At 63.7% G+C, this 23,593-nt stretch overlaps 1 protein-coding gene across 1 annotated transcript in view; it reads right to left on the reverse strand.

The window, feature by feature from the left end:
* Positions 1–661: 661 nt before the first annotated feature.
* Positions 662–23,593, reverse strand: part of Muc2 (mucin 2, oligomeric mucus/gel-forming) — a 37,203-nt gene continuing 14,271 nt past the window's right edge. Inside the window, 35 exon segments of the mRNA XM_048361473.1 lie at positions 662–884; positions 1,068–1,194; positions 1,330–1,369; positions 1,528–1,656; positions 1,859–1,957; positions 2,218–2,367; positions 3,613–3,653; positions 3,852–3,956; positions 4,188–4,365; positions 5,524–5,555; positions 5,666–5,766; positions 5,897–5,960; positions 6,337–6,515; positions 6,724–6,952; positions 7,069–7,252; positions 7,411–7,658; positions 8,136–8,310; positions 8,597–8,698; positions 8,700–8,815; positions 9,410–9,565; positions 13,106–13,342; positions 13,598–13,915; positions 15,773–16,068; positions 16,324–16,972; positions 18,183–18,286; positions 18,288–18,393; positions 18,720–18,763; positions 19,584–19,731; positions 20,799–20,930; positions 21,073–21,169; positions 21,171–21,230; positions 21,465–21,704; positions 21,818–21,997; positions 22,087–22,197; positions 22,915–23,053. Of these exon segments, the coding sequence (XP_048217430.1) occupies positions 662–884; positions 1,068–1,194; positions 1,330–1,369; positions 1,528–1,656; positions 1,859–1,957; positions 2,218–2,367; positions 3,613–3,653; positions 3,852–3,956; positions 4,188–4,365; positions 5,524–5,555; positions 5,666–5,766; positions 5,897–5,960; positions 6,337–6,515; positions 6,724–6,952; positions 7,069–7,252; positions 7,411–7,658; positions 8,136–8,310; positions 8,597–8,698; positions 8,700–8,815; positions 9,410–9,565; positions 13,106–13,342; positions 13,598–13,915; positions 15,773–16,068; positions 16,324–16,972; positions 18,183–18,286; positions 18,288–18,393; positions 18,720–18,763; positions 19,584–19,731; positions 20,799–20,930; positions 21,073–21,169; positions 21,171–21,230; positions 21,465–21,704; positions 21,818–21,997; positions 22,087–22,197; positions 22,915–23,053 (5,539 nt within the window).

Consider the following 23,593-nt stretch of genomic DNA (forward strand, 5'->3'; position numbering starts at 1 on the left):
CCCCACACCCTGCCTCGGAGGAGAAGACGGCACAGACGCCCTGGGCCAGCCGCCACCAAGAGTGTTCCCAGAGGCCAGAGGCTCAGCAACCAAACACAACACACACACACACTCACACACGTATAATGTGTGCGTATAGGCATATATTCACACACACGGGCATTGCACACCTGTGCACCCCACACAAGCACACATACGCTCTTTGCAGCCTGTGGTACCCCTGGGGCTAGACCAGGGCCTCATGGCGAGCTGTGAGGGAAATCGGGGTTCAGCGCGAGGCTCGGAGGGCCCCACCCACAGAGGGCCAGGGGTCCTAAGGGAAGGCACTTCCGGGGGCCACATTTTGCGTTCGGTGTTTGTCAAAGCCAGCTCCCTTTGTCCTGGGTGCAAAGCGTGGTGACGCGCAGTGTGTGCGTGCGTGTGTGCGTGCGTGTGCGTGTGTGTGTGCGTGTGTGCGTGCGCATGGGACTCTGACCCCTACAGCACCGACTCAGACCTCACGGGTACAACATCTGCCTGAGTTTATTGTCAGAAAGCAAAAGATGGAACAAAGAATCAGAAAATAAATATCTGCAGCGAGGACGCGAAGCTCGGGAAGCCGGGGCGCTGGGGGCGGGGGGGGGGGGCGGCGGGGCCGGGCAGGGCGGCCGAGGGGCCCCGCTCAGTTCCCGCCCGGGAGGCGGGGGCTGGCGCGGCGGGCCCGGCTGCGCGGGGCCCGGGGCAGCTCGCAGACGGTGTCCTGGCACCGGCAGCTCTCGATGTGCGTGTAGGTGTACCGCAGCGAGCCGCCGTCGGGGCAGTCCAGGCTCACCTCGCGCTGGCTGGTCCTCCCCTCCTTGCAGCAAGAGCACTGGTGGTCCAGGGACTGGGCTTGGGCGGAGTACCTGGGGCCGGGAGGGCGGGGGAGGGCCGGTGAGGGCGGGGGGAGGGCGGGGGAGGGCGGGGGAGGGCGGGGGAGGGCGGGGGAGGGCCGGTGAGGGCCCGCCGCCCGCCCGGAGGCCTTCTCGGGGTGTCCCCCGGGGCTCCGCCGCCGCGCCCCCGGGGCGCCCGCCCCGCCCGGGACTCACATGGCGGAGGTCCCACAGGACCCGGAGCAGTAGTTCATGCTGACGTTCCTGGCGCAGCCGTCGTGTGAGATTTCCTTCGTGACGCGCAGGGTGGAGCAGGGCGCCCTTGTCTGGTTGCGGGGAATGCCTGGGGAGCGAGGCGGGGCGCGGCTGGAGCTCACCGGGCCCCGCGTGCCCGCCCTCCCTCCGCCAGCGGGGACGGGGTCCCCGGGCCCCACCCGCCCTCCTGTGCCGTCCAGGCTGGGCTCCCGTCTGTACTCACAGGTCTTACAGCATCCATTGGGCATGAACGTGACGGAGCCCTGGAGGAAGAGGGGGCGCTGAGACCCAGGGCCCTCGCCGTGCGGGGGAGTCCCCGGGCAGGGCCTCCACGCGGGCCAGAGGGCGCCGTCCCAGACGCGGGAGCAACCCGCGCGCCGCCAGGGTCCCCCACGCGGGGGGGGGGGGGGGCGGCACTCACCGGGACACAGCTGCTCTCGTCGAACTCAGGGCACATGATTCTGGAGACGAAGGAGGTGAGCTGGCTGTTGATCTTGGTGCAGGTGAAGTAGGTACACTTGTCGTCGAGGTTTTCCCGCGTCTCCCCGGGCTGCGGGGGGAGCGGCACCGGGGTCACGCACGCCGCGGCCGACCCAGACCGCCGGGACCGTGACGCGGGTGGCGCGCTCCACACGGAGCCACGGCCGCCGGGCCAGGGACGCCGGGGGCGGGCGCGGCCGTCGTCGCCCAGCCCCCAAGGGCGGGCCACGCTCTCAGCCCGCACCGGCACCCCGGATGCCGCCCGCGCCCACCTCCAGGATGAGGAACTGGCCGTTGGGCCTCTCCACGACACACTGCGTCTGCTGGCACTTCTTGCAGCACTCACCGGGGACGTCCACGAGGTCGAAGCCCTGTGGACACGGACGGGGCCCGGCTCAGCCCTCAGGCCTGCCTCCGCGCCCCGCACGGCCCCGGGGCTGCCGGAACCCCCGCCTGGGCCACCGTCTGGGCCAGTGTCGGGGTAGAGAGGTGGGGACAGTGACAACGCTGGCTGCTCCGGGAGATGGGAGGAGGGTGGACTGGGGCAGGGCGGGGGAAGGTAGGGGCCATGGCTTACGGAGTAAACTGAGGCAGAGAAGGGAAGGGGGAGGCTGTGGCGTACGGGCTGGACTGAGGCAGGGAGTGGGCCGGGGGCTTACCGGCTGCAGGAGCTGTTGCAGGGCACGTGGGTGCAGGTGATCACGTTGAACCGGGTGTTGTTGTCCTTGGCATGGGTGCACACGCAGTCTTCACACTTGGAGGAGTACACTGGAGAGCCAGGCTGCGGGCACGGGCGGGGGCAAACGGGCAGGGGCAAACGGGCAGGGGCAAACAGGCAGGGGCAAACAGGCAGGGGCAAGCAGGCAGGGCAGGCAGGGGCAGGCAGGGCAGGCAGGGGCAGGCAGGGCAGGCAGGGGCAGGCAGGGGCAGGCAGGGGCAGGCAGGGGCAGGCAGGGGCAGGGGCAGGCAGGGCAGGCAGGGCAGGCAGGGCAGGCAGGGCAGGCAGGGCAGGCAGGGGCAGGGGCAGGCAGGGGCAGGGGCAGGCAGGGGCAGGCAGGGGCAGGCAGGGGCAGGCAGGGCAGGCAGGGCAGGCAGGGCAGGCAGGGCAGGCAGGGCAGGCAGGGCAGGGGCAGGCAGGGGCAGGCAGGGGCAGGGGCAGGCAGGGGCAGGCAGGGGCAGGCAGGGGCAGGCAGGGCAGGCAGGGCAGGCAGGGCAGGCAGGGGCAGGCAGGGCAGGCAGGGCAGGCAGGGCAGGGGCAGGCAGGGGCAGGCAGGGGCAGGGGCAGGCAGGGGCAGGCAGGGGCAGGCAGGGGCAGGCAGGGCAGGCAGGGCAGGCAGGGCAGGCAGGGGCAGGCAGGGCAGGCAGGGCAGGCAGGGGCAGGCAGGCAGGGCAGGCAGGGGCAGGCAGAGGCAGGAGGGGCAGGCAGGGGCAGGGGCAGGCAGGGCAGGCAGGGCAGGCAGGGCAGGCAGGGCAGGCAGGGGCAGGCAGGCAGGGCAGGCAGGGGCAGGCAGGGGCAGGAGGGGCAGGCAGGGGCAGGGGCAGGCAGGGCAGGCAGGGGCAGGCAGGGACAGGGGCAGGCAGGGGCAGGGGCAGGCAGGGGCAGGCAGGGGCAGGCAGGGGCAGGCAGGGGCAGGCAGGGCAGGCAGGGCAGGCAGGGCAGGCAGGGGCAGGCAGGGCAGGCAGGGCAGGCAGGGGCAGGCAGGCAGGGCAGGCAGGGGCAGGCAGGGGCAGGAGGGGCAGGCAGGGGCAGGGGCAGGCAGGGGCAGGCAGGGACAGGGGCAGGCAGGGCAGGCAGGGGCAGGCAGGGGCAGGTAGGCAGGGGCAGGTAGGCAGGAGTAAGGGCAGGCATGAACTGCATACTCCTTCCAGCCCCAGGGCCTCCCTTCCTGGGTCCCCATGCAGCACCTCCTCCCTGTCCTCAGGGACCAGAGCTGGGCCCTCCCCCTTCCCCTCCCCTCTCCCCTCCCCCCCTCCTCCCCCTCCCCCCCCCCCTCCCCCCCGCTCTGTGTCCCAGCCCAGGGCTCACCTGGTACTCGGCATTCTGGTGCACACACACACCTTTGGGCTCTTGGGAAACAAAGAGCCCAAAGGTCATCAGAGGTCATCCTGAGCCTCAGCCCAGCGGGGCCCCTGGGGTCCAGAGGCCGACCCACAGCAGGGTGGGTGTTTGGGGCCGCGGGGGGGGGGGGGCACCGGCCCTCAGTGAGGCGCCTCCCGCCCCAGCCCACGCCGCCCGCCGCCCCGCCCGCCCGCCCGCCCGCTCACCACAGGAGTAGACCGGGCAGCAGCGTCCAGGCACCGTCCTCCTCTTCACCTCGAATCCCAGCAGGCACGAGGGGGGCTCCTCTTGGCACAGGCTGGTGTTGCACTCTGCAGGGGCAGGGGAGCGGGCGTGTGGGGCTGGGGCGGCCCCCCAAAGTCAGGGCTCTGCTCCCCACCGCACAGCGTCCGTGCAGACGTCAGGGGTGCCGGGCCCGACGGGCCTCGGCCCGCGCCCTCTCGGGGGGACGCAGGCTGAGCTCTGGGAGGGGACAGGAGCCCCCCCCCCCCCGCACGCCGGGGCCGGAGCCCCAGGAGGGACGCAGCCCGGGGCGGCCTTACTGCAGGAGGAGGTGCTGCAGCAGGGGTCGGCTGGGTCGATCTCTGTGACCAGGTAGGTGCCGTCCTCGGTGCACCGGGAGGGGCCCTTCTGCGCGCACACGCGGGGTTGGCAGATGATGCCGCTCCCACCCTCCAGGCAGACACAGTCCTTGCAGTCGAACGTGAAGCGCTCCCCAAACTGCAGGGAGAAGGGAGGGTAAGCGGGGAGAGGACGGCCCTGGCTAGCCAGGGAGAAGGAGCTGCCGCGTGCAGCCGGTCCCGGAGCGGGCTCTGAAACCCGCAGCGAGCACGCTACCGCACGAGTGCGGCAGGCTCACCCGCGTCTGCCAGCCTGGGCCTGGCACATGGCAACCACAGAATCCAGCTAAAGAAGCAACCGCGTGACTAGGAGCTAACCATGGTGCTAACCTGGCCCAAGGCGTCTTCTCAGATTTAGAGAGCATCGTATGACTGGTGGGTGGGTTAAAGTACATGGATGGATGGGTGGGTAGATAGATGGGTGGGTGAGCGGATGGGTGGGTAGGTGGCTGGGTGGATAGATGGGTGGGTGGATGGATGGAGGGAGGGAGGGATGGGCGGGTGGATGTATGGGTAGATGGGTGGATGGGTGGATGGATGGATGGGTGGGTGGATGGATGAAGGGATGAAGGGATGTATGGACAGGTGGATGGATGGGTAGATGGATGGATGGGTGGGTGGATGGATGGATGAAGGGATGAAGGGATGTATGGACAGGTGGATGGATGGGTGGATGGATGGGTGGGTGGGTGGGTGGATGGATGGATGGTAGTTGAGGAATGGGCGGATAGTAGATGAATGAATGGATGGATGGGTGGATAGTAAATGGGTGGAGGGATGACTAGAGAGGTGAATGCCTAAGTAGATAGATAGGTGGATGGATGGATGATGTCTGGACAGAGGAACTAATGTGTAAGTGAATAGATGAGTAGATGGATGGATGATGGATGGGTGGGTGATAGATGGGTAGTTAATGGACAGATGGATGGATCAACAGACCGATGAATCAGCTAGGAGACAGATGCATAAACACACCGAATGAACAGGTAGGTGGGGGTAGATAAGGAAGGGATTGGCAGACTGAAAAATGATGGGTGAATGACGGATGGATGGACGGATGGACGGACGATGCATGGGTGATTGGGAGAGAGATGGATACATCAGTGGACACATCAGTGGACACATCAGCCTCCCACAACCTAGTGACTCGTTGGGCAGTCTCTGAGGCGCCCAGGTGCCACGCCCCCTTGCTCTATCTACCCCTGTAAGGTGCGGGAGCTGGAGGAGCCCCTCCCCCAGCCGCAGGAAGAACGCCTACCTCTCGGGGCACATTGTCAGGTCCCATGCAGCCTAGGGAGAGGGAGGAAACGGAGCGCGGTCAGCAGAGCCGCCCAGCATCTGCGGACACGGAGGAAGCGGGGGGGGGGGGGGGGGCGGGGCGGGGGGAAGGGGGGCCATACCGCACGTGTTCACGCAAACGTCAAAGCCAGGGGCATAGTTCACGGTGCCTTCGGGGCAGAAGCAGCCTTCCACCAGCCTCTCGGAGTCCTCCGGGGCGGGGCTGGAGGGGCGAGAAGCTCATCAGAAGCCAGTGGGTGGCCGGTGGGCGGGGCTGGGGAGCACGGGGAGCCGGTGGGCGGGGCCAGGGTGCCCCCCTCCGGCCGGACTCTCAAGCCGCGTCGTACCTGGACTTGCAGGTGGGTTCTTCGGTGGGACCACAGGCCCGGTACTCCCGGTGTGGCGGGCACGTCATGGCTGGAAAGAACCGGCAGGGCCATGTCAGCAGGAGGAAAGCCAGCCTGCCTTGCCTGACAGAGCTGCCCAGCCCCGCCACTGGAAATCACCCAACTCCTGCATTGGGGGGGCGGGGGGGACAGCTGCAGCCTCTCAGTGTCTGCCCCATCCCCCACGTCTGTCCCCAGTGAGGGCTGGGGTGCCGGCGGGGCGCCCCGAGGCTGGTGGGGCTCCAGCAGCCTGCCACCTCCAGGCTGTCCTCCCCCGCACCCCCCCCCCGCGCCCTGAGGCCCCAACCACCTGAACCTCTCCCTCTTCAGGATGGGCTGGGCGCAGGCGGAGCCCAGAGCCCCCGCGTGGGCGGGGCGGGGGGGCGGGGGGGCCCCCCGGCACTCACGGCAGGCCCCGTGGGTGTGGTTCCGCCAGTCGATGCAGACGCCCTCCTGGGCGCAGAGGGCCGCGTAGATCTGCACGCTGGCACACTCCAGGCCGCCGTCGGGCACGAAGCAGCTGTCGAACACGCAGGCGTCGTAGTAGTGCTGGGGGGGCACCACGGCGTGGCAGGGCGAGAACAAGCTGGGGGGGAGACGGGCTCGGGTCGCACGCGGGCTGGCACCTCGCGCCCGCCTCTCCCGCCGCCTCCGGGCCTCCCCCCTCCCCCCGCGGTCCCGGAGCTCGGCCCGCGCCGGCCAGGGAGGCACCGCGGGGACAGCACGGGCCCGCGGCGGGCGGCTCGGAGGGCGAGGCCCCCCGCCGCCCCCCCGCGGACCCCGGGCGGGGTCACCTGTCCTTGATGAGCTGGCAGAGCGGGGAGCCGGGGCAGTCCTGGGGCCTGGTGGTCTTGCGGAGCCCCGCGGCGGTGGTGGACGGGCGCTGGGTGGTGGAGCCGGCGTGGGGACAGTGCGGCTTGGAGGGGTCGTCCACCACCCACTGGTCGGCGGCCAGCTCGCAGTCGGAGACCACCTCCCCGCTCGGCAGCACGCAGTCGTCCGCCGTGTTGTTGGTGCAGGTGCCTGCGGGGGGAGGGGGAGGGGCGCGTCGGGCCGGCACCCACCCGCCCGCCCGCACCCAGCCTCGCCCTCCCGGGGCAGGGCGCCGAGAGAGGGGGCCCCGGGGCCCCGAGGCTCACCGCACTGGCCCTTGGTGTTGTTGCCAAACAGCCGGTAGGGCAGCCGGATGGAGAAAGAGAGGCCGTTGTAGGAGATGAGGGCGCCCAGCCTGGAGATGTTCACCATGAAGTTGATGCCTGACTCGTACACCTCGACCCCATACTTCTTGTAGGGCAACGCCACCGCCTGCTTGTTGACCTGCACCTGCAGCCGGCGCGCCGGGGTCAGGAGGGGTCCCCGGCCTCGCCCCGGCCCCCCCACGGCCCGCGGGTGGGGGCGCCCCGCCCTCCCGGGAGCCCTGCAGACGGCGGAGCCTCACGGAGGAAGCAGGGCTCCCCCCGGGGGACGCCGGGCCCACCGACCTGCATCTTTATGGGCGCCATCTGCACGGTCTTGACGAGCACCTCCTGGGTCTCGTGGCGCACGATGAGCGTGCGGGGGCAGGACACCTTGTCGTTGGCGTCGCAGTGGTAGTTGTCGATGTACACCCCGAAGTTGTCCACCGTGGGGGAGACTTCCTCCACCAGCACGTAGGTGCAGTTGCCCTGGTAGCTGTAGTACAGGCCGTCGAAGGTCATGTAGTGAGGGTCGCCCCAGCCGGTGCAGTAACCTGGGGAGAGGCCAGGGAGGTGGCGCTGATCGGGGGGCGGAGGGGGGGGGCTGGTGCCAATCCGGGGCGAGGCAGGAGTCCAGAGACCGGCTGGAAGGGCCGGTGGGAGCTGAGGGTGCGGAGAAGCCCGCTCCCGGGCGGGGCAGGCAGCTGCTGCGCTGCTCCCACAGCTGTCTTCCCACGGAGCTCCTGAGAGCCGCTGCCGCAAGCGGGGACCCGGCCTCGGGCCTACGGGGGACAGGCTGGGGGCCGGGGGGGGCCCATTCAACCTCAGAAGCCCCCTCGTCCCAGGGGTGCCCTGCCCCGTCAGTCCGGCGACTTCTGGAGGAGAGAGGCCCAGGAGGACGGGAAGTCCAGGACCGTGTGCTTAGCCTTCCACGGGGGCTTAGAAACCGTCTGTGCCCGAGGAACCCCGGGGCCTTCTGCTCCCAGGGGAAGGGGGGGTGGGCCGGGCGGTCCCCCGGGGGCCGGGCTTACAGTCGCACTCCCAGTGCCAGCAGCAGCCGTCGGGGTCCTCCACGCGCACCGGCGGCAGGCCGTTGGAGCACGTGGGCTTCGGCGGGGGATCGCACTCCACCTTCTCGATCTCCACGGTGTTGTTGTACTTGCACGTGGCCATGTAGCATTCGCACAACCACCAGGTCTCATTCACCTGTGAGTGCAGGAGGGTGAGCGGGGTCAGCTGGGACCGGGGGAGGGAGGGAGGGAGGCCGGGAGGGGGGGGCAGCGGTGCTGGGGTGGTAGCCGGGACTGATTCAGTGTCGGGCCCCATGAGGCCCAGAGTTCAATCCCCAGTACCACTAAAAATGGAAGTCACTGGAAGTCTCATCCTGGCTCGGAGGGGGCGAGGCTGAGGGATGGGACATCTTGCAGGACCGGAAGGTGGGCCGACCCAGAGCCAAGGGGACGCGCCCCCCTCCCCCCCACAGCCCACTGACCTGCCTCGGAGGATCAAAGTCTGGGCAGTCGGGGGGCGGCCCCTGGCTGGTGCTGGTGGTGGTGGAGGGTGTGGTTGTGGGGGGGGTGGGGGAGGGGGGCGTGGAGGGGGGGGGAGGGCGTGGAGGGGCAGGGCCAGGTGGTCGTGAGGACTTGGCAGTCGATGGTACAGTTGGCCTGATAGCAGTTGCCCCCGGAGGTGTGGTTGGAGATCACCTCTCCTGCAAGGGAAGAGGAGAAGCCCATGCTCAGGCCACCCGCGGTGGCGGCCCACTATCAGTGGATGAGGAGGGGAAGCCTGTGAGAGGCCGCTGGGTCTGAGGACGTGGTTCGGGCGGGGCCATCAGGCAGCACTATTGGCTTTATAAGACAGTCCCCAGCTGGCAGGCACCTTGCCCTGCCCTGCCACGTGAGGCCCTCCCCCACGGCGCCCGCCGAGTCCTCGCCAGTGTGAACCACACGTGCAGACTTCCCAGGCTTCAGAACTGTGGGGAAAATAACCCTCTTCTTCATGAACTGTCTGGTCCCAAGGACCTCGCTACAGCAATAGGAAATGAACTCATACACCCCACCACGCCCCACACCAGCCTTGGTTTCACCGCCCCTCCCTCGCCCCGTGACCCTGGAAGATACCTGACTCCTCATTCGTGTTTTCGGTCAACTGCAGCTGGTCTCGGAGCGGCCCACCCATATGCCCCCAGCCTCCTGAGCTAATTCCTAGCTTGGACCTTGCCCTGGCTCCTAACCCCCTGGCAAAGGCAGGGACTAAAACCAGCCCCGGCTGCCTGGGCATGGGCTTTGAACGCTGCAGGTACCTGGGCCATAGAACGTGTCATTCAGCACACAGCAGGTGATCTGTGTGGCACTGCTGGTCCACCAGGTGCTGGGGGAGGTGAGCGGGCTGACCGAGGCAGTGGAGCCCCAGGAGACCGAGGTACTGGTGGTCCGCGGGGTGGTCGGGGTGGTGGAGGAGAGTGGCGTCCGCGTGGGCGTGGTCGGGGTGGATGGAGGCGCAGTGGGGGGCGCGGAAGAGGGTGTTGAGGTTGATCTGGTGGTGGGTGAGGACAACTCGGTTGTGGTCCCGCCGGTGGGGGTGGTCTCGGAAGAGAAAGGCGTGCCTGTAGAAACAGTGGTTACACGTAAAGCCTGGGGCTGAGCTGTGGGCCGGGCGCAGGGGCCTCCGCGGGATGGAGGAAGGGCACCAGAGGGAACAAGGCCTCGTGTCCATTTCTCAGATGTGCCCGTATTCAAGGCGGTGTAGCCAGGGCCCCAAGAAGCCCCAGGATGTGCTGGCCAGGCCAGTTGCCCCCAGTTGGTATCTGGTCTACCTGAGAGGGCCGGACTAACTACCCTGGGAGAGGCCTCCAGGGCTGTGCCCAGAGAGGCCCTGAGGGCCCCAAGCAGGGAGACCCAGGCGAGGGGATGCTGCCCCCACCCTCCCTCCTGCTCCAGCAGCCCAGGGCTTTCCAGAGGCCCCATTAGAGATGAGCTAAGGGGTACAGGATAAAAGCTGTGCCCGCGCACAGTTCATCATCCCCAAAGGTGGGACCTTCACACTGCCGCCTGTAGCTCAGGCCTGGAGGGCAGGGGAGACCCTCGGAGCCCACCTCAAGCCACCCTAAGTAAAGCAGGGGCACCAGGCGGGAAGTGCTGGCCCAGGTTCAAGTCCTCCTGACAAGAGCTCCCCTGGCAGAAGAGCAGCTCTCCTGCGCAAAGAGGAGCAGGGGTGGTTCCTCCTGTCTGCTGACCTGGAGGGGCAGTGGTGGTAGCTGGGCTGAGGGACTCAGATTCCCCATGTGGGGAGAGTGCTGCCCCCTGCGGCAGTGACCGAGGACAGTGGTGTGTGAGGTGTCAATGCAGTAGACACGGGGCCTCTGTGGTAGTAGATGCTGGGGTTGACATCTCTTTGGTGGTGGAAGTATGTGTATGGGGGGTGGAGCTTACCTGTGGTGGTGGCAGTAGTAATGGTAGAGGTTGGAGTTGTAGGCTTCGGGGTAGTAGAAGCTGGGGTGGGTGTTCCCCTGGTGGTCGAACTGGGAGCAGTTGAGGTTATTCCAGAAGTCGTAGGTGTTCTTGTCGAGAAGGTGGTGGATGTTGAGGTTGGTGTGATGGTAGGTGTTGGTGTTGGGGAAGTGGTGGATGTAGAAGTTGGTGGGGTGGTAGTTCCTGGTGTTGAAGAAGTAGTAGATGTTGAAGTTGGCGGGGTGGTGGGAGTTGGTGTTGGAGAAGTAGTAGAAGTGGAAGTTGGGGGTGGTAGTTGCTGGTGTTGGAGAAGTAGTAGAAGTGGAAGTTTGTGGGGTGCTAGATGTTGGTGTTGGGGAAGTAGTAGAAGTGGAAGTTGGTGGGGTGGTGGATATGGGTGTTGGAGTCGTAGATGTGGTAGTTGGTGGGGTGGTAGGTACTGATGGTGGAGAAGAACTGGATGTGGAGCTTGTCGTAGTAGTTGGTGTTGGTGTTGGAGTAGTTAGAGTAGAGGATGGTGGGGTGGTAGGTGAAGATGTTGGTGATGTAGTGGTGGATGTTGGTGGGGTGGTCGGTGTTGGTGTTGAAAGAGTGCTGGATGTGGAGGTTGGCATTCTCGTGGTGGTTGAGGTGACCACATCACAATCACAGCAGTAGACATTGATCTCATAGTTAAGGCAGATGGGAACTGGGAAAATCTCACTTCCCTTCTGGTCCTCATTTTTGCATACCAGCCCAATAGAGGGATCACATACTACTCTTTGTCCTAGCTGCTCAATTGGAGTGCTGGGATACTCCACAGCTCTGCAGGAGATGTCCAGTGCCAAGCCACCACAGACACTTCCAACCAATTCAAAATCACCTGTCTTATTAGGATAGAGTTTACCAGAATCCCACCAGCCAGTCCAAAGGCATGGACATGTTGTTGGAGGGGTGGTGGGTGCTGGAGTTGGAGAAGTAGTGGTTGATGTGGAAGTTTGTGGGGTGGTAGTTGTTGCTGTTGGAGAAGTAGTAGAAGTTGGTGGGGTGCTAGATGCTGGTGTCGGTGAAGTGGTTGGTGGGGTGCTAGATGTTGTTGTTGGTGAAGTGGTTGATGTGGAAGTTGGTGTGGTGGTAGGTGTTGGTGTTGGAGAAGGAGGAGAAGTGGAAGTTGGGGTGGTAGACATGGGTGTTGGAGAAGTAGTAGGGGTGGAAGTTGGCAGGGAGGTAGAAGTTGGTGTTGGAGTAGTAGAAGTGGAAGTTGGTGGGGTGCTAGATGATGGTGTTGGTGAAGTAGTAGATATGGAAGTTTGTGGAGTGGTAGTTGCTGGTTTTGAAGAAGTAGTAGAAGTAGAAGGTGGTGTGGTGGTAGTTGCTGGTGTTGGGGAAATACTAGAAGTGGAAGTTGGTGGGGTGGTAGGAGTTGGTGTTGGAGAAGTAGAAGTAGAAGTTGGTGGGGTGGTAGTTGCTGGTGTTGGAGAAGTACTAGAAGTGGAAGGTGGTGGGGTAGTAGTTGTTGGTGTTGGAGAAGTAGTAGAAGTGGAAGGTGGTGGGGTAGTAGTTGTTGGTGTTGGAGAAGTAGTAGAAGTGGAAGTTGGTGGGATGTTAGGTGTTGGCGTTGGAGAAGTAGTAGAAGTGGAAGTCGGTGGGGTGGTGGGTGTTGGCGTTGGAGAAGTAGTAGAAGTGGAAGTTGGTGGGATGTTAGGTGTTGGCGTTGGAGAAGTAGTAGAAGTGGAAGTCGGTGGGGTGGTGGGTGTTGGTGTTGGAGAAGTAGTAGAAGTGGAAGTTGGTGGAGTGGTCGTTGCTGGTGTTGGAGAAGTACTAGAAGTGGAAGGTGGTGGGGGTGGTAGGTGTTGCTGTTGGAGAAGTAGTAGATGTGGAAGGTGGTGGGGTGGTAGTTCCTGGTGTTGGAGAAGTCGAAGTGGAAGTTGGTGGAGTGGTCGTTGCTGGTGTTGGAGAAGTACTAGAAGTGGAAGGTGGCGGGGTGGTAGGAGTTGGTGTTGGAGAAGTAGCAGAAGTGGAAGGTGGTAGGGTAGTAGTTGCTGGTGTTGGAGAAGTACTAGAAGTGGAAGGTGGTGGGGTGGTAGGTGTTGGCGTTGGAGAAGTAGTAGAAGTGGAAGTTGATGGGGTGGTTGGTGTTGGTGTTGGAGACGTAGTAGAAGTAGAAGTTGGTGAGGTGGTAGTTCCTGGTGTTGGAGAAGTAGTAGATGTTGAAGTTGGCAGGGTGGTGGGAGTTGGTGTTGGAGAAGTAGCTGAAGTGGAAGTTGGTGAGGTGGTGGATATGGGTGTTGGAGAAATAGTAGAAGTGGAAGTTGATGGAGTGGTAGACATGGGTGTTGGAGAAGTAGTAGATGTGGAAGTTGGTGGGATGTTAGGTGTTGGTGTTGGAGAAGTAGTAGAAGTGGAAGTTGGTGGAGTGGTCGGTGTTGGTGTTGGAGAAGTAGTAGAAGTGGAAGTTGGTGGAGTGGTCGTTGCTGGTGTTGGAGAAGTACTAGAAGTGGAAGGTGGTGGGGTGGTAGGTGTTGCTGTTGGAGAAGTAGTAGATGTGGAAGGTGGTGGGGTGGTAGTTCCTGGTGTTGGAGAAGTCGAAGTGGAAGTTGGTGGAGTGGTCGTTGCTGGTGTTGGAGAAGTACTAGAAGTGGAAGGTGGCGGGGTGGTAGGAGTTGGTGTTGGAGAAGTAGTAGAAGTGGAAGTTGGTGGAGTGGTCGGTGTTGGTGTTGGAGAAGTAGTAGAAGTGGAAGTCGGTGGGGTGGTGGGTGTTGGCGTTGGAGAAGTAGTAGAAGTGGAAGTTGGTGGAGTGGTAGTTGCTGGTGTTGGAGAAGTACTAGAAGTGGAAGGTGGTGGGGTGGTAGGTGTTGCTGTTGGAGAAGTAGTAGATGTGGAAGGTGGTGGGGTGGTAGTTCCTGGTGTTGGAGAAGTCGAAGTGGAAGTTGGTGGAGTGGTCGTTGCTGGTGTTGGAGAAGTACTAGAAGTGGAAGGTGGCGGGGTGGTAGGAGTTGGTGTTGGAGAAGTAGTAGAAGTGGAAGGTGGTGGGGTGGTAGTTCCTGGTGTTGGAGAAGTACTAGAAGTGGAAGTTGGTGGGGTGGTAGGTGTTGGCGTTGGAGAAGTAGTAGAAGTGGAAGTTGGTGGGGTGGTAGTTGCTGGTGTTGGAGAAGTAGTAGATGTGGAAGTTGGTGGAGTGGTTGGTGTTGGTGTTGGAGAAGTAGTAGAAGTGGAAGTTGGTGGAGTGGTCGTTGCTGGTGTTGGAGAAGTACTAGAAGTGGAAGGTGGTGGGGTGGTAGGTGTTGGCGTTGGAGAAGTAGTAGAAGTGGAAGTTGATGGGGTGGTTGTTGTTGGTGTTGGAGACGTAGTAGAAGTAGACGTTGGTGGGGTGGTAGTTCCTGGTGTTGGAGAAGTAGTAGATGTTGAAGTTGGCAGGGTGGTGGGAGTTGGTGTTGGAGAAGTAGCTGAAGTGGAAGTTGGTGAGGTGGTGGATATGGGTGTTGGAGAAATAGTAGAAGTGGAAGTTGATGGAGTGGTAGACATGGGTGTTGGAGAAGTAGTAGATGTGGAAGTTGGTGGGATGTTAGGTGTTGGTGTTGGAGAAGTAGTAGAAGTGGAAGTTGGTGGAGTGGTCGGTGTTGGTGTTGGAGAAGTAGTAGAAGTGGAAGTTGGTGGGGTGGTAGGTGTTGGTGTTGGAGAAGTAGATGTGGAACTTGGTGGGGTGGTAGTTGCTGGTGTTGGAGAAGTACTAGAAGTGGAAGGTGGTGGGGTGGTAGGTGTTGGTGTTGGAGAAGTAGTAGAAGTGGAAGTTGGTGGGGTGGTTGGTGTTGGTGTTGGAGACATAGTAGAAGTTGGTGGGGTGGTGGATATGGGTGTTGGAGAAGTACTAGAAGTGGAAGTTTGTGGAGTGGTAGTTGCTGGTGTTGGAGAAGTAGCTGAAGTGGAAGTTGGTGGAGTGGTAGACATGGGTATTGGAGAAGTAGTAGATGTGGAAGTTGGTGGGGTTGTGGGTGTTAGTGTTGCAGAAATAGTAGAAGTTGGTGGAGTGGTAGTTCCTGGTGTTGGAGAAGTAGTAGATGTTGAAGTTGGCAGAGTGGTGGGAGTTGGTGTTGGAGAAGTTGGAGATGTGGATGGTGGTGGGGTGGTTGTTTTTGGTGTTGGAGAAGTAGTAGAAGTGGAAGTTGTTGGAGTGGTAGACATGGGTGTTGGAGTAGTAGAAGTAGAAGTTGGTGGGGTGGTAGTTCCTGGTGTTGGAGAAGTAGTAGATGTGGAAGTTGGCAGGGTGGTGGGAGTTCGTGTTGGAGAAGTAGAAGTGGAAGTTGGTGAGGTGGTGGATATGGGTGTTGGAGAAGTACTAGAAGTAGAAGTTTGTGGAGTGGTAGTTGCTGGTGTTGGAGAAGTACTAGAAGTAGAAGGTGGTGGGGTGGTAGGTGTTGGTGTTGGAGAAATAGTAGATGTGGAAGTTGGTGGAGTGGTTGGTGTTGGTGTTGGAGAAGTAGTAGATGTAGAAGTTGGTGGGGTGGTGGATATGGGTGTTGGAGAAGTACTAGAAGTGGAAGTTTGTGGGGTGGTAGTTGCTGGTGTTGGAGAAGTAGTAGAAGTGGAAGTTGGTGGAGTGGTAGTTGCTGGTGTTGGAGAAGTAGTAGATGTGGAAGTTGGTGGAGTGGTGGGTGTTGGTGTTGGAGAAGTCCTAGAAGTGGAAGTTGGTGGGGTGGTAGGTGTTGGTGTTGAAGAAGTAGTAGAAGTGGAAGTTGGTGGGGTGGTAGTTCCTGGTGTTGGAGAAGTAGTAGATGTTGAAGTTGGCAGGGTAGTGGGAGTTGGTGTTGGAGAAGTAGTAGAAGTGGAAGTTGGTGGAGTGGTAGTTGCTGGAGTTGGAGAAGTAGTAGAAGTGGAAGTTGGTGGGGTGGTGGGAGTGGGTGTTGGAGAAATAGTAGAAGTGGAAGTTGGTGGGGTGCTAGATGTTGGTGTTGGGGAAGTAGTAGATGTGGAAGTTGGTGGGGTGGTGGATATGGGTGTTGGAGTCGTAGATGTGGTAGTTGGTGGGGTGGTAGGTACTGATGGTGGAGAAGAACTGGATGTGGAGCTTGTTGTAGTAGTTGGTGTTGGTGTTGGAGTAGTTAGAGTAGAGGATGGTGGGGTGGTAGGTGAAGATGTTGGTGATGTAGTGGTGGATGTTGGTGGGGTGGTCGGTGTTGGTGTTGAAAGAGTGCTGGATGTGGAGGTTGGCATTCTCGTGGTGGTTGAGGTGCCCACACCACAATCACAGCAGTAGACATTGATCTCATAGTTAAGGCAGATGGGAACTGGGAAAATCTCACTTCCCTTCTGGTCCTCATTTTTGCATACCAGCCCAATAGAGGGATCACATACCACTCTTTGTCCTAGCTGCTCAATTGGAGTGCTGGGATACTCCACAGCTCTGCAGGAGATGTCCAGCGCCAAGCCACCACAGACACTTCCAACCAATTCAAAATCACCTGTCTTATTAGGATAGAGTTTACCAGAATCCCACCAGCCAGTCCAAAGGCATGGACATGTTGTCGGAGGGGTGGTGGGTATTGGAGTTGGAGAAGTACTGGTTGATGTGGAAGTTGGTGGGGTGGTAGTTGTTGGTGTTGGAGAAGTCGTAGATGTGGAAGTGGGTAGGGTGGTAGGTATTGGTGAAGTGGTAGAAGTGGAAGTTGGTGGAGTGGAGGGTGTTGGTGTTGGTGAAGAGGAGGATGTGGAAGTTGATGGGGTGGTAGGTGTTGGTGTTGGTGAAGTTGTTTGTGGGGTGCTAGATGTTGGTGGTGGTGAAGTGGTTGATGTGGAAGTGGACGGGGTGGTAGGTGTTGGTGTTGGAGAGGTAGTGGTTGTGGAAGTTGGCGGGGTGGTAGGAGTTGGTGTTGGAGAAATAGTAGATGTGGAAATTGGTGGGGTGGTAGATGTTGATGTTGGTGAAGAAGTAGAGGCAGAAGTTGGTGGAGTGGTGGAGGTGGGAGTTGGTGGAGTGGTGGTGGTTGGTGTTGGTGAAGTGGTGGAGGTGGAGGTCGGTGGGGTGGTAGGGGTTGGTGTTGGAGTTGTAGAGGTGGGTGGGGTCGATGTTGGTGTAGTGGTGGATGTTGTGGTGGTGGTGGTGGTGGTGGTAGTTGTAGGGGTGGTAGTTGTAGGTGAGGTGGTGGAGAAACACAGATGCCATGGCAGGCAACACTTGACTCGTATCTCGTAGTCATAGCAGAGATCCCATAATCCAACTCCTTCCAACTGGTCTTCATTCTCGCAAGCCAACCCGTGTGTGACGTTGCATTGCACCTTCTGCTTTAACTCTGTCCAGTTGAGGTGGGGCTCTGCGGCTGACCTGCACTCAATGTCTTCAGGAGCCATGCAGACACCCTTGAACGTCTCATGGTCACCTCCATCGATGCCAGTCTTTGGGTGGTCTTCATTGATCCAGTTAGACCAGTAGCAGCACCAGTCTAGAACACCAAAACCCAGTGTTGGTCCTGTGTGGCTGGGGAGAGGCACCTACAAACTTAGAAGACTCAGCACCTCTAGGACCAACCCCAGCGAAGGCTGCCACTCCATCCCCATTCCCTCCAAAGGACTGCTTTGTGGGGTCAGAGCACCCCTTCATTCTCATTTTGCAGCCTAATGACTGAGGCCCAGAGGGACAGGACCACCGGAGCCATGGGGTGGAGGCCACCCAGACTGCCCGGCTCCAGTTCAGTGCTTTGTCCTCAGCGATTTCCAAATATTTGTGTATAAAATCTTAAGGGGGGGGGGGGGCTGGGGATACAGCCTAGTGGCAAGAGTGCTTGCCTCGTATACATGAGGCCCTGGGTTCAATTCCCCAGCACCACATATACAGAAAATGGCCAGAAGTGGTGCTGTGGCTCAAGTGGCAGAGTGCTAGCTTTGAGCAAAAAGAAGCCAGGGACGGTGCTCAGGCCCTGAGTCCAAGGCCCAGGACTGGCAAAAAAAAAACAAAAAAAAGCAAGCTGAAGAGGGCTGAGCACCAGTGGCTCACGGCTGTAATCTCAGCTACTCAGGAGGCTGAGTTCTAAGGATCTTGGTTTGAAGCCAGCCTGGTAGAGAAGTCCACGAGGCTCTCATCTCCCATTGGCCAGCAAAAAGCCCGAAGTGAGGCTGTGGTTCAAGTGGTAGAGCACCAGCCTCAGGTAAAAAAGCCAAACGAAAGCACCGGGTGAGTTCTAGCCCCACCCAGTACTGGCACACAAAAATGTAAAGAAAAGAAAAGGGCGACCCGTTCCAGGAAGAAAGAGTGTGGAAGGAGGTTTTTGTTCCCCCCCCCCCCCCGGCTCTTGCACAATAATGCGGCTGCCCAGAGAGGGCCCGTCCACCTCCGTCGTCCCTGGACACGGCCAGGACCACCGCCCCCCCCCCCGTTTATCCTCATAAAACCAGCATCACTTACCTGCAGGTGTTGATGGCGCTGCAAAGGAAGGGAGGAAAGGAAGATGTCATTCGATGGCTTTTTGAGATTTTAAGCACGTATTTTCGAGGTATCTTTGCGCCTGGGGCTGTCCCACTGCTGGCCGCCCATCCCCCGGTGGCCGGGGTGTCATGGAGAGCAGACGCGGAGGGACCGGAGGACGTCCCCCTGCTCCGGCCCCCAGGAGCGCGCTTCCCGGGGCCCGGGAGGGGCCGCGGGGCGGGGGGCGCTACCTGCGCTGGGGGTGGCGGTGGCCGTGGGGGTGGTGGTGGTGGAGAGCGGCGTGGGCGTGGTGAAGGAGGTGGTGATCGCGCTGGTCGGGGTGGTCGAGGGGGGGGGTGGTGGAGGAGCTGCAGATGTTGAAACGATGCTCCACCGTTCCGTTGGGGCCGCAGATGTCCCAGTAGCAGAAGACGCCGTCCTGGGTCACGTTGACGACTTTGTCTAGGAGGGAAGGGGAGCGGCCGTCGACACCACAGGGAAGAGGCCTCCCCGCCCTCCCGGCGGCCGCCCCCCGGCACAGGGAGGCCCAGGCGGGGCGGGGGTCCCCTCAGCCGCTCGGGAGGCCGGGCCACAGGGACGCCGGCGGCGTGCACGGCGCCCCAAGAAGGGACAGAAACGAGTCAGCTGAGCGCCAGGGCCGCCGCAGGCCTCGGGGGGACAGGGCCGAAGGAAAACCCCCGCGGGAGGCCAGGCCCCCCCCAGGCCGGCCGGGAGCCGGTGACACCGGCCGCCGGGCTGGGGGTTCCCCCACCCGCTCCCCGGCTCACCTTCGTCTATCTGGCAGGTGATCTGGGAGGAAGTCGAGCACATGCTGCAAGAAAAACACAATAGCTGCCACCCGCCCTACACCCTCCCTGTTCACACACGTGCACACACACCTCCTACACCCTCCCTGTTCACACACACGTGCACACACACCTCCTACACCCTCCCTGTTCACACACGTGCACACACACCTCCTACACCCTCCCTGTTCACACACGTGCACACACACACCTCCTACACCCTCCCTGTTCACACAGGTGCACACACACACCTCCTACACCCTCCCTGTTCACACACGTGCACACACACCTCCTACACCCTCCCTGTTCACACACACACCTCCTACACCCTCCCTGCGCACACCCCCCTCCCTGCCACAGACACCCACAGGCCCAGCACCGCCCCATAAGCCCGCTCCAAAGGAGACCTGCCCGTTCTACACGAGGGCACGGGGGGGGGGGGGGGGCATGCGGGGGGAGGAAGAGCCGGATCTAGAAGGTGGGCTGGGCTCCGATGGCCTCCTTGCCCCCAGCCGATGTGCGTGTTGTGCGTGTGTGCAGTGTGTGCGTGTGTGCAGGCCACGTGTGTGTGCCCGGGTCACGTGTGTGCGGTGCCTGCCCGCGGGGGGCCTCACGTGTGCGGTGTCTGGTGCGGATAGGTGGCATGTGGTGCTGTGTGTGTTGGTTACGCGTGCTGTGTAGGTCACAGCGTGTGGTATGCACGCATGTGGGTGGGTTACACGCGTGTGCTGTGTCTGCACGTGTGGCTGGTTCGTACGCCTGTGTGTGGAGCGCTGCCACGTATCTGCACGTGTGTGCGCGCACGCGCGGGTGTGGGGAACCTCCCCCGGGCCCAGGCTGACCCACCAGGACGTGCAGATGTCCTCGGAGGGGATGGGGGCTCCGGGTGGGTAGTGGGTGTCCTCGATGTAGCAGCCACACTGGTCCCCGGTGACACACTTCTTCTGGTCCTCGTCGTAGATGGGTCTTTCCCGAGGGCACCGGGGGTAGCAGCCTGGGAAGCACCGGGGTGGAGGGGGACGGGAGGGGGGAGGGAGGGGGACAGGCTCGGACCACTGCCCTCTCCAGGTCCAGGTGGCCTTCCCCAGCTCCCACCCCATCAGCCCTTCTCCTGGGGCCGGTGCTCTGGGAAGCCCAGGCCTCAGGAACTCGGGGCCCGAGTCTCTCCCTCGGGGCGCCCTGCCCTGCCTGTCCCAGTGTCTCCCCCGTGGGGCACCCTGCCTGTCCCTGTGTCTCCCCCGTGGGGCGCCCTGTCCTGCCTGTCCCTGTGTCTCTCCCGTGGGGTGTCTGCCTGTCCCTGTGTCTCCCCCATGGGGCGTCCTGTCCTGCCTGTCCCTGTGTCTCTCCCATGGGGCGCCCTGTCCTGCCTGTCCCTGTGTCTCCCCCGTGGGGCGTCCTGCCTGTCCCTGTGTCTCCCCCGTGGGGCGTCCTGCCTGTCCCTGTGTCTCCCCCGTGGGGCGCCCTGTCCTGCCTGTCCCTGTGTCTCTCCCGTGGGGCGTCCTGTCCTGCCTGTCCCTGTGTCTCTCCCGTGGGGTGTCCTGTCCTGCCTGTCCCAGTGTCTCCCCCGTGGGGCACCCTGCCTGTCCCTGTGTCTCCCCCGTGGGGTGTCATGTCCTGCCTGTCCCTGTGTCTCCCCCGTGGGGTGTCCTGTCCTGCCTGTCCCTGTGTCTCTCCCGTGGGGTGTCCTGTCCTGCCTGTCCCTGTGTCTCTCCCGTGGGGTGTCCTGTCCTGCCTGTCCCTGTGTCTCTCCCGTGGGGTGTCCTGTCCTGCCTGTCCCTGTGTCTCCCCCGTGGGGCGTCCTGCCTGTCCCTGTGTCTCCCCCGTGGGGCGTCCTGCGCTGCCTGCCCCCCCAGTCTGCTTCCCCACCCTCCCCCTCCCCTGTCGACTGTCGGCCCCCGTTGCCTCTCCAGCTCAGGCAGGCGCATGGAGGAGCCGCTCCTGCGGTAAGGGGAGCCGGGTCCACCTTTGTCCGCACCGGGCCCCTCTCTCCACGCCCCCCGGGTCCTGGTCGCCCCCGCGGCGGCCAGCGGGCGCGGGTGTCGGGAGAGCGGGGCCCCTCACCCTCCAGGTGGGACACGGAGATGTTTGAGTGGATGCCGTTGATGGTCCTGCAGGTCTCGAAGCTGCGGTTCCCACAGGGCTCATAGTGCCACTCACACTCGTCCGGGGGGTTGTAGTAATCGCAGAATATGGCTGGGGGGGAGGGGAGGGGAGGGGAGGGGGCGGCGTCAGGCTGAGGAGCCCGCAGGCACCGGGACAAAGGGGAGCCGGGACGGGGCGGGGGGGGGGGAGGGCGGCCCCCCCGCAGCCTGGGGCCCGGGACCCCGGCACTCACGACACAGGTCTGGCGTCCTCCAGAACACGCAGGCCTCGGCCTTGGTGCACTCCTGGGCGTAGGAGGCCACGGCCGAGCAGAAGCACTCGCAGTCCCCCGCCCGTGTCGCACGAGCAGGAGTCGTGCACGCAGGCCTCGTAGAAGACGGTGGGGTCCACCTGGCGGGGGGGGGGGACACGCAGGTGTGCCCCGGGCCCACGCTGCCGCCCCGGCCAGGACCCCCCCACCCCACCCCGGGGTACGCGTGTGAGCCAGGAGAGGGAGGGAGGCCGGGCACCCCACGGCGACGCAGCACGTGACCCCAAATGTGCCGCCGCCGCCGCCGTGGAGAGGCCCCGGGGCCACGGCAGCCCGAGCGGCCCGGCCACGTGCCCCCCACCCCCCCCACCCACCTTGCTGTGGCACCCCCGGAACACTCTGCTCTTGATGATGCTGCACTGCTTCTCAGCCCAGGAGCGGCGGTGGGGGTTCGCGCTGCAGGGGTCCGGGGTGCCGCTCACGTCCGGGCAGGTGGACGCCTCCTTCCAGCTGTTCCCGAAGTCCAGCTCGCCGCTCACCACCATGTGGTCCCGCGTGGTGAAGTCGTTGCTGGTGCGGTCGTCAAAGTTCCCGCACAGGCCGCACACCGTGCCCTGCGGGGGAGGAGCATCCGGGGGCCTGGGGCAGGGATCGGGGGACGGGGGAGGGAGGGGGAGGGGAGGGAGGGGGAGGGGAGGGCGGGCGGGGCCCCGACAGCGACGCCCACCTTGTAGGAAGGAGCCAGCCTGATGAAGAGCGTGGTCTTCTTGTCCCAGATGACGATGATGCCGGTGCTGGCCTCCACCACCAGGTACTGGCCCACCTCCCGCGTGATGTAGGGCACGTGGTGGCCCTCCTCCAGCTGCTTCACCACGCGGTGCCCGTCCTCCAGCTTCAGCTCCGTCCCCTGTCCAGGGGAGAGGACGGTCCCCCACCGTGTCCGGGGGTCCCCATGGCCCCACCGTGTCCCGGGCGGAGGGGGGCGGCGGCACTCACCCCTATGAAGATCTTGATGGCCTTGGAGCAGGTGACCCCCGTGGTGCCGCAGGGCACGTTCTCGGTGACGATGCTGAAGGAGCCCCCGGAGGAGTTCTGACCGCAGTAGTCCTAGGGGCGCCGGGACAGCCGCACATGGGTGCCTCCACGGACACCCGCCCCCCGCCGGCAGGGCCGGCCTGAGCCCCCCCCCACCCCGGGGCCCCAGCCCAGCATCCCCAACCACAGACCTCCATCGCCTCACTGGGGCAAAGCTACGCCACACAAGGGGCGGGGGGAACCTGGAGACGTGCCGGGTCTGTTTTCACACTCGCACACACGCACATATAGGCACACTCATGCACACGCACCACATGCACCTACATGCATGTGTGCACACACACACACACACACACACAGAGCTGGAGGGTGGGGAGAGGACTTCAACCTGCCCGCCCATTGGATGTCAGGAGCCCAAATTCTCCCGGCAGGGCTTGGGGCTGGGGCTGGGGAAGGGCGGGGCTGAGGCAGGGCGGGGCTGGGGAAGGGCGGGGCCGAGGCAGGGCGGGGCTGAGGCAGGGCGGGGCCGAGGCAGGGCGGGGCTGAGGAGGGGCGGGGCCGAGGCAGGGCGGGGCTGAGGAGGGGCGGGTCTGAGGCAGGGCGGGGCTGAGGAGGGGCGGGGCCGAGGCAGGGCGGGGCTGAGGCAGGGCGGGGCCGAGGCGGGGCGGGTCTGAGGCAGGGCGGGGCCGAGGCGGGGCGGGGCTGAGGAGGGGCGGGGCCGAGGCAGGGCGGGCTTCTCCCACCCCAGCCCCTCCCGGCCTCAGGCGGGGCCGCCCCGGCCCGGCTCACCTGCACGGCCACGTAGGAGCAGTGCCCGTCGAAGTCATAGTGCTTCCCATCGAAGGTGATGAAGTGGCCGCTCCCGTAGATGGAGCAGGTGCCGTGGCACGCGTACTCCGTGCACGCCCAGCGCCCCTTCTGGCAGACGCTGAGGAGAGCGGGGGACGCTAGGACGCCCCCAGGCCGCGGGCCGCCCCAGCGCGCCCCACCTCCACCGGGGCTCCAGGCCCAGCGAGGCACAAGGACGCCCCCAGGCCGCGGGCCGCCCCAGCGCGCCCCACCTCCACCGGGGCTCCAGGCCCAGCGAGGCACAAGGACGCCCCCAGGCCGCGGGCCGCCCCAGCGCGCCCCACCTCCACGGGGGCTCCAGGCCCAGCGAGGCACAAGGGGCCGCCCCCAGGCCGCGGGCCGCCCCAGCGCGCCCCACCTCCACGGGGGCTCCAGGCCCAGCGAGGCACAAGGGGCCGCCGCGGACTGCGCGACGGTCGCGCTGCGGCCCTGTGGCAGCCGGCGGGCCCGTGGGCCTGGTGCCCTCCCCCCGGGCGTGGCGCCCCCCCACCCACGCCCTCCCCCGGCGCACTCCCCACCCACGCCCTCCCCCCCCGCGCGCCCCCCACCCACGCCCCCCCCCCCGCGCGCCCTCCACCCACGCCCTCCCCCCGGCGCGCTCCCCCCCCCCCCGCGTGCC

Source organism: Perognathus longimembris, chromosome 13, assembly GCF_023159225.1.
Source record: "Perognathus longimembris pacificus isolate PPM17 chromosome 13, ASM2315922v1, whole genome shotgun sequence".
NCBI classification, from domain to species: domain Eukaryota; kingdom Metazoa; phylum Chordata; class Mammalia; order Rodentia; family Heteromyidae; genus Perognathus; species Perognathus longimembris.